Here is a 12051-nt window from a genome sequence, read left to right as displayed (position 1 = left end):
GGCTGAGCAGGGGAATCCCACACAGAGAGGAACTGGCTAAGTATCAGGAAACAGCTCTGCCCTGTCTCTGCAGCGGCCAGGGCCATGCTGGGCTCAAGGCAGAGCCTCTGAAGTTTTGATGGAGGCTGATGACAACCTGTGGGAGAAGGGAGACTCCTCCAGCTGGCAGACAGCTTGCCCCACACCTCATGTGTGAGGCTGCCTTGTGCAAGCCTTTCCCTATCAAGGTGTGTTGGGGGTGGGGAGCCAGGCCCAGAGTGTTCCCGAGAAAAGAATTCTGAAGTCTCCGTTCCTGTTACAGAGCCTCCAAGGGGGCAGGGCCACTGTCAGTCACAGGCTTTCACATTACATGTTTGTACACCCGTAGGGGAAAGAGTGGAATATAGAGAGGAGGAGAAGGAAGGATGGAGGAGGGAGGAAGATATAAGGAGGAGGGAGGGAAGATATAAGGAGGAGGGAGGCAGAACAGGGAGGAGGCATGGAGGCAGGGAGGGGTATCTAATGACTGAGCAAGTCAAGGAGGCTTAAGAGGTTGAGGGGCCAACTGAAAAGTGTCCATGTGGTTAGTGGCAAAATGGGGACCAATCCACAGCCCTGCTGACCTTCTGCAATGTTCTCCACACCCTAGGACCCAGCCATTCTTTATCTGGCCCCATCCCAGACACTGGGACTCACAACCAGTGATCTGGAGTTGATTTCTGGCTAAGTTTGGCTCTAGGCAGGAGGAAGGATGGATTCAACCATCTCTAGCTTCACTACAGATGTTGTATTTCTGTTGCTAGATGTCAGTGGTCACCCAGTTTCTGCCTTAGCCATCCATTTTGGGGTTCTCAGCAGTCTTCTGGAGCTCTGCTGCCCGCAGTGATGAGCTGGCACCTATGAGTTCCACTAAGGGAGGTTCAGTTTCATCCATTCTGAGACCCTGGTGGCCAGGACGCTGATTAGGTAACCTCCCAGGTCAGCTGCAACATCTGGGAGATCTATTTCCTATGTGAACTTCCAAAGTTCAGGAATTACGGGAAGGGGAAATAAACGTGATAGGATGCTTCAAGTGACTACAAGGCACAAGGAAGGGCCTTTTGCATGTTTCATAGCATGACATTAAAACAACCTCAGGAGCAATTTCACAACACCCTGATTTATACTGAGAGAATGGGTGACCAGAGAGACTAATTTGTCTAGAAACACAGCCAACAACTGGCTGGGCTTAGACTTGAACCCCGATCTTTGTGACTGCTGTGCAGGGAGAAAGTGTATCTGTGATGACCTGTTTGGGTCTTGCCTCTGTCGCTGACAGTCAGGAGGTAAAAGGCTGGTGGCAGGCGAGACAGGCAGACTGACAATTTCTCTGCCTGTTCACGTTTTCCTAGGCTGTGTGGAACTCCGCTGAGCCAAGAAGCTTCTCGAGCTCTCTGGCTCGTTCTCAGAGATGAGGTAGCAATGGAGACGGCAGCACGGACTAACAAACAACACCTGCAGCAGGTGCTCAGGTGTACAGGTGTGCAGGTGTACAGGTATGCAGGTGTACAGGTATGCAGGTGTGCAGGTGTTCAGGTATGCAGGTATACAGGTATGCAGGTGTGCAGGTGTACAGGGTGCAGGAGTTCAGGTGTGCAGGTATACAGGTGTGCAAGTGTTCAGGTGTACAGGTGTACAGGTGTACAGGTATGTAGGTGTGCAGGTATGCAGGTGTATAGGTATGCTGGTGCTCAGGTGTACAGGTGTGCAGGTGTGCAGGTGTACAGGTATACAGGTGTGCAGGTGTGCAGGTGTACAGGTATGCAGGTGTGCAGGTGTACAGGTATGAAGGTATACAGGTATGCAGGTGTGCAGGTATGCAGGTGTGCAGGTAGACAGGTGTGCAGATGTGCAGGTGTACAGGTATGCAGGTGTTCAGGTGTGCAGGTGTATAGGTACGCAGGTGTACAGGTGCACAGGTATGCAGGTGTTCAGGTGTGCAGGTGTGAGTCTGTAATCCCAGCAGCTGGGAGGCCCATGAGGAAGACTGTGAGAGGGTCTGGGCCATGCAGTGAGATCACCTTAAGGAACCAGAATAGGTTCGGGATGTAGCTCAGCAGCAGAGTGTTTGCTTGGTCAGCATGTGCAAGGCCCTGAGTTCAAACCTCTGTATTGTCAAAAGCTGATCCAAAGCAAGCAGGGCATGATGGAGCACACCTGTAATCCAGCACTTAGGAGGCAGAGGCAGGAGGACTGAGTTCAAAGCCAGCCCTGGGTACAAAGTGAGTTCAGCCTGGACTACAGGAGACCGTTTCAAATATCCCAAAACAACATACAACTGGAATCTTGGGTTACCAAAGAGATCATGGCTTTGGTCTGCAGGCACTTTTGCATCTGTATGCCCCTACCTGAGAGACTGTGGCTTGGGGGTGGGGTGGGTGGGTTGTAGCTACACTCAGGATCCAAACCCATGCACCTATGAGGCCGCCAGTATCTGGGGGACACCCAGATGAATGCCTGAAAATCTCAAGGAAGGAGCTGACTGGGTATGGCTGAGAGTCCACTCTGCTGTATGGAAGACAGAAGGGAGAGAGCCTGGGATCTGGGAGGGCCAGCACTGTCTCTGAGTCGCACAGTCCCTTGGGCTGCACCAGAAGGGTCCTCTGTGTATGCTAGAGGCTGTCACCTAAATGGCTCTGCCTTTATGGCTATACCCCGATGCATATGCCATGGTGGCTGCTTACTGCCCAAGTGGAGACTGTGCTGGGGACAGATCCTAGCAGGGTGGCCTCTGCACTTACTCCAGCTCTGTGGCTAGTGACCTTCATCCCTACCATGCGACCTTGCATAAGTCGCCCTGCTTTGCCTGCTCTGAGTGAGGATTGGGCTCCATCAGCAGTTCCCAGCATGGCTGAGGCCTCGTGCTGGGGTGGCACAGGCAGGTGAGCCTTGCTATTAATAAAGGAAGGAGCTGGGCACTTAAAGCAGACGCCAGGTCACCCCATTAATAGACTCGCTCCACCCCTTGCTTGAGTCCCCTGTGTGTCCCTGAAGGTTAGAGAACTGAGCAGAGCTTCTAGCTGGAACCGAGCCTGCCTGCCTCCATCACCACGGCCATTGGACTAAATGACACTTTCCCTAGACCAGTGGGACCAGTGGGACGTGAGGACATCTGAAGACATACTGAGTGGTCACAGTAGGAGGACCTGCTACTGGCTTCTAGTGTTTCAAGGCTAGGATACAGTTAAAGATCCTTCAACACAGGGCAGTGACACAATATGGTCCAACACTAAGTGCTGAGGTTCAGAGACTCTACCCTGTAGGGAGCAACGAGTGGCGATGAGCCTTGGGGCTTGTCGGTAATCATGGGCTCCTGTGGGGGTTCCATGGGACCTTCCAGCACTGCTGCTTATTATGAATGGAGGTTTATGATGTCAAACATCTGAGTCAGCCCTGGCTCTGGCTTCCTACAATTTCTTCAGACTTCCTCCTTTCGGACACTGTACCATTGTCACTCGGGTGGCTGTGAAGCATTGGATCTGGGGAGTAGCCTTGGCTCCTCCTCGTCTCCCCACCCTTCCTTCCTTCATATCTCCTAGCTCTGCAGCTGCCACTTGATCCCAGAGACTCTAGTGTGGCCACCTACCACACTACAGGATCCAGATGGGCCTTCTACCTTTCTGGAATCCTTCACATAAAGCTAGAGGATGTTTGTCAGGGTGCAGATGCAGCACTAGAGACAGGGGGGTAGCAGGATCAGGGATCATGTTCAACACTGATTACACATCGAGTTTCAGGCTAGCCTGGGCTACATGAGGCCTTGTCTCAGAAAAAGAAAAACAAAAGCCGTGATCCCTTTTCACCCCTACCCCTGCCCCACTAGCAGCAGAAATCTGGGGTGAAAGGGGTCCCTAACCCTGACCTTGAGCTTCCTTGGGCTACCCTCTCTGGGCTATCCTCAGACCACCTTGCCAATTTTTCTCCATCCACATCAGGTTTGTTTCAGCTGTGACGGTGGCTGGACTGAAGTCTCTCCCAGGACACTCTGACTCCACAGAGTGTCAACTGCTCTGTTAGGAAGTGTGTTCTGTTTGCAGCAAGGATCCGGGGCCTCCCATGTCTTAGGGGACCAGGTGTTTAGTGAGCTTGTGCAGAATGGATGGATGGGTAGACGGACAGACGGATGAATGAACGAATGAATGAATGAAGTGTGCCATCAGGCAGACAGCTTACATTACATTTATACGGCACAGCTGAGGTGTTCTGAAGGGTCTTAAAGCCCCCGTGCCTCCCATGGAAGCACTCAGAGCTTTGCTCAATTTGCAAGCTAAGGCTGGGGCTCTAGTAGGTGAGAAGGTTCCAGATTAGCTAGACCCCATATGTTAGGTTGGGAGACAGAGAACTAGCAGTCTGTCTTCAACACAGCAAGCTACTCCAACCTGGCTGTGCTGGTCTTTGCCTTTCGCATTTCTGAGACCCTGGGTCCTAGAACCAGAGGTCTTTTCCCACTCTGCTTTCTTGGGACTTGCATCCTGGGAGTCTTCAGTATCTGAGCTGCCTGGGGAGACTAACACAAGAGAGGTCTGCTGTAAAGACCTGAGGATTACACCATCAAGCCTATCTGAAAGCCAGCTCTATGGTGGGACCCTCAGACCGGATCCACCAAGATGCCCAGCTTTTCCTTACTAAGTCAGCTCGTTTCCAAAAAGGGGTGCTAGTATTTCCTTTAAGAAGAGAGAAAGGAGGGGGCTTGGGATACAGCTCAGTTGGGCCAGCGTTTGTCCAACATATGCAAAGTCCTGAGTTCAATCCCCAGAACTGCACAAATGGGACATGGTGACTCATGCCTGTCTGTAATTCCAGCACTCAGAAGTAGAGGCAAGAGAATCAGGGGTCAAGGTCATTTTAGGATATTGAGTTGAAGGCCAGCCTGGGCTATGTAAGACCCTGGTAAGAGACAGAGCTGAAGGAAGGACAGACAGAAACAGAAGAGATGGTGGCCATCTGGTATCATCCGTAAGTGTGCAGATGAGAGAGGGGACCTCCAAATGACAGGGATGTGAATGGCAGCTGCTGAGCAAGGTATGGAAAGAAAAGCACCCCTGTTGTGGATTAGCTGTTGAATATCACCAAATTCATATGGTGGTCTCCTTATCTTCAGGGTGGACAGCAAGACATGGAGATGGTACTTGGGCATGGTGATGATTTGTATATTCTTGGACCAGGGAATGGCACTATTAGAAGGTGTGGCCCTGTTGAAGTAGGTTTGTCACTATGGGTGTGGGCTTTAAGACCTTCATCCTAGCTGCCTGGAAGCCAGTATTCTGCTAGCAGCCTTCATCTTCAGATGTAGAACTCTCAGCTCTTCTTGCACCATGCCTGCCTGGATACTGCCATGCTCCCTCCTTGATGACAATGGACTGAACCTCTGAACCTGTAAGCCAATTAAATAGTGTCCTTTATAAGACTTGCCTTGGTCATGGTGTCTGTTCACAGCGGTAAAACCCTAACTGAAACAGGCATGATTAGACTTAGATGAGACCATAAGGAGGGGATCTTCATGGTGGCATCAGCTCTCTTAGAAGGGACACACAGCCTCCTCCATCTATTATGTGATCTCTTCAGGCAAGTGGCCATCAGTAGATCAGGAAGAACATTGCACCAGGAAAAACATAACCCAGGATCCCAGGATCCCAGGATCCCGGGAGCCCAGGAGCCCGGGAGCCCAGGAGCCCAGGAGCCCAGGAGCCCAGGAGCCCAGGAGCCCAGGAGCCCAGGAGCCCAGGAGCCCAGGAGCCCAGGAGCCCAGGAGCCCAGGAGCCCAGGAGCCCAGGAGCCCAGGAGCCCAGGAGCTAAGGAGCCAGCCTCTCCACCTCTGTCTTCCTTGACCTCCAGAACCATGGGAAGAGAAGGCCTATTGTTCAAATGGCCTGCCTCTCAGATCTTTAATCATTCTTTTGGGTCAGCAGATATGGCAAAACAGCCCCTTAGCTGCCCTTTCCCAAGCCTCAGTGGTTCACACACTATAGTTCCTGAAACCTACAGCTCCCGAAAGTGCAGCGCCTACACTTGTGCTGAGCCGGGCTGGGAAAGGCAGCCCTGACACAGGAGCTCCGTCCATCTTGAACCTCAGCTTCTCTACCTCTAAAAGACAGAGAATTAATAAATATTAAAGTAAAAGTGTTGTTGGTGACTACTCACACCTTTACATGTCTATGGTCAATGAGGACTATTATCAACACTAAGGGGACATGGGACCAGAAGGTGGCACCTCAAAGCAATAGGGATGGAGGACTTGCTCTGGCTACTACTACCCACCTTAGCCAGACTGGATGGGCTGTCTCTAGGTTAGTCCAAGAGAAAGCAAAACCAATATAAGAGGCAATGGTCCCGGCACAATCTGGGGCCTTGCAGCTGCCAAGAAAAGCTATTCTGTATACCCAGACTCTCTGAGCGGTCTGGCTCATCCTGGAGTGTGGTGTGAAGACCCACATCCGATCTCACCAACCATGAAAGGACTGGAAGCGTATGTAGAATACACACCCCTCCCACCTATGGGCTTAGGATAGGGCTTAGGACAGCCGGAGCCTCTGGAGCAGACACCCTAGTTAGCTGTTCCCTCCTCACACGCAGGCCACAGGGCTGAGAAACAGGTATTTTTTAATCTGTGGGTCACTGTGGGAATGAAGATTGGGGACACTAGTGGCAAAGCTTCTGGCCAGCCGAGGAAGGTGAGAGTGACTAGGATAAAGGCTTTGCCCATCCTTACTCCTTATATTCTAGAACTTTGTATCTTCTCCTATCAGTGCCCAGCTGGCACAAAAGAAGCATCAGAGACAACCCTGGTGTCAAGGCTGTCTTGTTAAGGTTCTGACAGAGTCGTGAGCGTGCTGGAGGTGGCTTCATCTATGGGTGACATGGTAGAGGGGCAAGAGAAGGAAGTGTGTTGTTCAGGCTCAACTTTGTAGCATGGGGTCTCTTAGGGGTCTGAATCTTAGGAGGCCGTGTGTGTTTTGTGGTTCATGGTGGGTGTGGAGCCTTGGCAGATGGTCCTACACTCCTGCTTCTGTGCCTAGGGTCTGCTTTTCCCTCCATGTCCAAACAGTACTTCCATCTCTTGATGTCTGAGCAGGACACGATATATTCCTTCCACATTACAAAATGAAAAGAAATTAAACAAACATTTATCGATGATACCTGAGACAGAAATGACTTTATTTCCCCTTCAGTTCATCCCTGGCCTTGTCCAGAGATAGACAAAGAGATGCATAATGGGTTGAAGGTAGGAGGGGGAGGGCCGAAGAGTGGCTGGTAGGGACAAGCTAGTCCAGGACACAATGGAAAGAGAGCAATGGAGTCAGAAGTAGAGAGACTGAGAGAGACACACACAACGAGAGAGAAGATTGTGTTATGCAATCTGTGCACCAGTTGTACATCCTTGCTTAAAATTACTTCCTGCCAACCCCCCAACCTGAGCTCTCCTTAGTAGCCAAATACATGGCTCTCTATTTTTAATGGCAACCCAGAGGCTGCTGGGGAAAGGGCAGGGTAACATGGCAGGAAGAGCTCTACAGCGATAAAGAGGTTCAAACCTAGCTGGTTGCTTCCTGTCTGGGTGTCTCTGGGCAAGTCCCAGAACTGTCCTCTCTTGCCTGCCCATGAGGGTGAGGGCAGTCCCTTGAAGAGTGGTGTGAACCTGCTGGGGAGCACTGTGCACCTGAGACTTCAGACATTTGTCCAGGGGAGAGCCAGGTGGGTGGAAGGAAGCTGGGGCAAGGTCAGCTCTGCTGAAGCTGGGTACAGCAGCTGTCCCTGTCAGGTGTCTCTGTGGACACCTTAGGAGAGAGGGCTGGGCCCTCCAGGTCTAAAAGGCACAGGAAACATTCAGGAAATGGTGTTGGCTGTTTGTGAGCTGCCAGCTAACCCATCTGACTCCCTGAGCTGCACTTGAGACACTTATACACAGCGTGCTGCAGTAGTCTGTTTTAACCAAATGTTTCCTCTTTTCAACTCCTCCTCTTAATTTAGATGTCATGGTTGTGTGTGTGTGTGTGTGGGGTGTGTGCAAGTGTCATGTGGGTGTGTGTGTACAGATGTGTGTGTGGTGCAGCTGTCATGTGTGTGTGGAGGTGCAGATGTCATGTGTGTGCGGTGCAGATGCCATGTGTGTGTGTGGTGCAGATGCCATGTGTGTGTGTGTGTGTGTGTGTGTGTGTGTGTGTGTGTGTGTAGATGCAGATGTCATGTGGGAGGTGCAGATGTCATGTGTATGTGGGGTGCAGATGTCATGTGTGTGGGAGGTGCAGATGTCATGTGTGTGGAGGTGCAGATGTCATATGTGTGTGGAGGTGCAGATGTCATGTGTGTGTGGGGTGCTGATGTCATGTATGTGGGGGGTGCAGATGTCATGTGTGTATGGAGGTGCAGATGTCATGTGTGTGTGGGGTGCAGATGTCATGTGTGTGTGGAGGCGCAGATATCATGTGTGTGTGGAGGTGCAGATGTCATGTGTGTGGGGGGTGCAGATGTCATGTGTGTGTGGAGGTGCAGATGTCATGTGCGTGTGGAGGTGCAGATGTCATGTGTGTGTGGAGGTGCAGATGTCATGTGTGTGGGGGGTGCAGATGTCATGTGTGTGGTGGTGCAGATGTCATGTGTGTGGAGGTGCAGATGTCATGTGCGTGTGGAGGTGCAGATGTCATGTGTGTGGGGGGTGCAGATGTCATGTATGTGGGGGGTGCAGATGTCATGTGTGTGTGGAGGTGCAGATGTCATGTGCGTGTGGGGTGCAGATGTCATGTATTTTGGGGGGTGCAGATGTCATGCTTATGTGTTTGTGGGGGTTTCTAGAAAACAGGAAGAAATAGTTCATTTTACCCACAAAAGCCAATAAAGTAGAAGTAACCCTCCAAAACACTTCTTGGTGTCCCTAGGGAGTGGCCCGAGGCTAACTGTCCTGTCCTGGTCTCAGCCCCTGGCCACGTGCTGGCCTGCGTCACAGGAGGCATCAGTGGCTCTGGGAGCTGTCTGCCTCCTTGCTGTGTTATGAGAAAAGCTGGCAGTTCCCTCCCAGTTATGGATCTGAGCATTGGACAAAGAATCTTGAACCAACTCTCACAGCCCTGAGTCTCGGGGGGATGCTCTGGTCCTGGTACACTCAGTAGGTACAGCCTGCTCGTCCCTTAGAACCCCCCAAGCTTTGGGGAATAACAGAGGCAGCCCAGTTCTTTCCGTGAAGTCCCCCAGATGGCTCCCTCTGCCAGGCGAGCCAGCTGCCCTGATCAGCTCGGGGCTCTCTTGATGAACAGTGAGTTCAAACGGCTCGAGGCAGCTGGCAAGATGCTAAGTGCAGCATCAATCCTAATTAGGATGAGGGATTAATAAAGAAGGCATTGGAGTCACCATGCAGGCCAGGCTTGCCTGCGCTCAAGTTTCCCTTGGGAAACGGGAAGGTCCGAGCTCCGTGGGTTTCTTGGGGTGGGGGTGGGAGGTGGCATCCAGTGGAGCCTGTGAGGTAGAACTCACACAGCTCTGCAGCCTTTGCTCTCTAACTCAGGTGCGGTGGCAGGTAGTGACGTGGGTACATTCTCCGGATGAGAAGTGTAGGTGTTCACGATCTGAGCAACTGCATACCCAAAAAATTATGTTTTTTTTTTTCAGAAGAAAAGGGGGGTGTCATCGTGGGCCCACCACTTCCTTTGTGAGGCGTTCTTTCCCCCTTAACTATTGATCTCACAACTCTGTCATCTACAAACTGCTCAGAGCTATCATAAAACTCCAAAGTGCAGAAGCAGTCCCGATCTGTACTCGGAATTGGAGGACAGAGATGGACAGGAGCCCAGGGTCTGGCGGGGACAGTGGGGGTATCACTAAGTCAAACCTCACAATGCCTTTCATATGATTCAAAACGCAGCCAGGAAGGGCTATCTTTCTAAGAGCTGGCCCTCCTGTGGCATCCCATCACACTTAAGTAGCTGAAGGGAGGAGAGGAGGGGAGAATTAACTCAACCTCCCAGGGGCGGAGTGCACACGAGAAATGGTGACGGAAAGAAAGAGGAAACACTACGCAAGGATTTTTGAGAAATTAAAGCAATGATCGCCAGCTCCCCTGATCTGTCCCCAGTCTCAGAGACCAACCAGCCGATCTGACTACAGCCTGGCAGAACCAAACCGCCCCTCCGTAGACACCTGTTAGTTAGAGTTTCAGTTGGGCATGAGGGCGCCAGGAGGGCTAAGAAGCCTAATGCATTTCCGGCGTCGGAGGTTTCTGCCTCGCGCTCCTAGAAGCTGTCCCCACAGTCCAAGGGACCCAATCCCTATCTCTAGATGCATTTCAACCGAAGCACACCTCTCAAGTCTCTGTATCCTAGGGGGTCACAGAGCCCCGCCCTGCCCTGACAGCGACCACGCCCCTCCCAGCCCACTCTTGGTCCGCTGTTGACTCTCCTCTACCCAGTGTGGTTCCTACGGAGGTCTCTTGCCGACTTCGTGCTGAGGGGCAGTGACCCAGGGCTTGCTGCCTCAGTTACAGGAGACGCGGCGCGGCTCCCCTCTTGTACCCATCGCGCAGAGAGGAGTGAGTCTGTGGTCTCAGGGATCAAGAGAAGGCCGGCCGGTTGGAGCTACCTGGCTCCCCCAGAACCGCTTGGGGCCCAACCTGTACCCCGCCCTTACCCTCTCAGTTGGGGGCTTGGAGTGAGCGCCTAGCTGCCCCGGGGCTCCCCGCCCCCGGCCGGCCCCGCCCCAGGATGGCCAGTTCCCATAGCAATCGCACAGACACCGGTTGCCAAGCAACCCCTCCCCCTCCTCCCGCGTCCGCTTTCCCCCCAACCCTAGACTCCTCCCGCCCCCATGCCAGCCTCCACCTCCCCCAGGGGCGCCGGCGAGGCCCCTGGGGATCGCTCCGCTCTCGGGTTGCGCGCGCGTGCGTGAGTTTCTGTGTGTTTCATTGTGTCTGTGCGCGAGGGGGTGTGCGCGTGCGAGCGGAGAGTTTGTGGGATCGGTGTGTTGGGGAGGTCCCCAACCTAGAGGGACCCGAGGCTGCTGCGCCCGTGTCCACTCGGGAACCCACCCTCCCGGCTTTAGGTTCTTTGTGTCTCGCGTGGAGCCAGCGCCGCGCCCACCCCTCCCCCGGCCCACTCCCCGGGGCAATGTGTGCGTGTGCATGTGTGCGTGTTATGTGTGTGCGTTGGGGGTAGGGGTCGTACCTTCGATGCAACACACCCGCCACAGTCCCGAATGGGTGAGGTCGCCGCGAGCGCGGCGGGGCGGGGGCCCGTCGTCCATGGTCAGGTTGGTGCCGTTGCAGATGTGCGCGCTGGAGTACAGCCAGTAGTCGGTGCCGATGGCGATGGCCATGAGCGAGAAGGCGGCGAAGGCTCCGGCCGTGGTCAGCAGCATCTGCAGCCCGCGGTCGCATCGCACCATGGTGGGCGCCTCATAGTCCGCCGCCCGCCGGCCCGGCCCGCCGCGCCCGCCCGCCCTCCTCCCTCGGCGCGCGGCTCCGGGGGCTCCAGGGGCTGGGGGGCCGAGGGCCGGGGGGCGGCGCCGCGCTGCGCGCTCCGACCCCGCGCCCCGGGCGTGCCTGCGCTCCGGCTGCGCGGGGCTCAAACTCCGAGGCGCGGCGGCGAGTGAGGGCTGCGCGGGCTACGCGGGCCGCCGGGCGGGCTGGCGGCGGCGGCAGCGGCAGCGGCGGCGGTGGCGGCCGGGGGCTCCTCCCTCTCGGCCCGCCCTCCCCTCCGCTCTTGGCCCGCGCCCTCCGCGCCTCCACCCACCGCCCGCCGCCCGGCGCGCTCTCTCGGCGCCGCCCCTCCGCCTCGGGCCCCGCGCTCGCTCTCCCCCGGCCGGGATTTTCCCTCCCCTCGCTCCCCTCCCTGCGCTCACGCGCGCTCTCTTTTCTCTCTCAGGCTTCATTCACATTATTAGAGCGAAGGAAGCCGAGGGAAAGAAAGATTGGTTCCCTGGAAGGACCCCGGGGAAGCTGCGTCTCCAGTCACCTCTCTTTCCAACCCGGGACAGCCAGGATCTCCTTAGTCCCAAGGATTCTGCATCCCATTCTGTGGGATGGAGATTGCGTCTCCTTTCCTTCTTTCC

General features: G+C 54.4%; 1 protein-coding gene across 1 annotated transcript in view; it reads right to left on the bottom strand.

Moving 5' to 3' along the window:
- The window catches only part of Cacng4 (calcium voltage-gated channel auxiliary subunit gamma 4), a 59921-nt gene extending 48501 nt beyond the window's left edge, over nt 1-11420 (bottom strand). The window contains exon 1 of the mRNA XM_021177846.3: nt 11166-11420. Coding sequence (XP_021033505.1) covers nt 11166-11385 — 220 coding nt within the window. The 5' untranslated portion in view covers nt 11386-11420. The remainder of the gene's footprint in view (nt 1-11165) is intronic.
- Nucleotides 11421-12051: the final 631 nt, after the last annotated feature.

Source organism: Mus caroli, unplaced genomic scaffold (assembly GCF_978045245.1).
Source record: "Mus caroli unplaced genomic scaffold, Mus_caroli_1 scaffold_13, whole genome shotgun sequence".
In the NCBI taxonomy this organism is placed as follows: Eukaryota; Metazoa; Chordata; class Mammalia; order Rodentia; family Muridae; genus Mus; species Mus caroli.
This window is presented reverse-complemented; position numbering and strand designations above follow the sequence as displayed.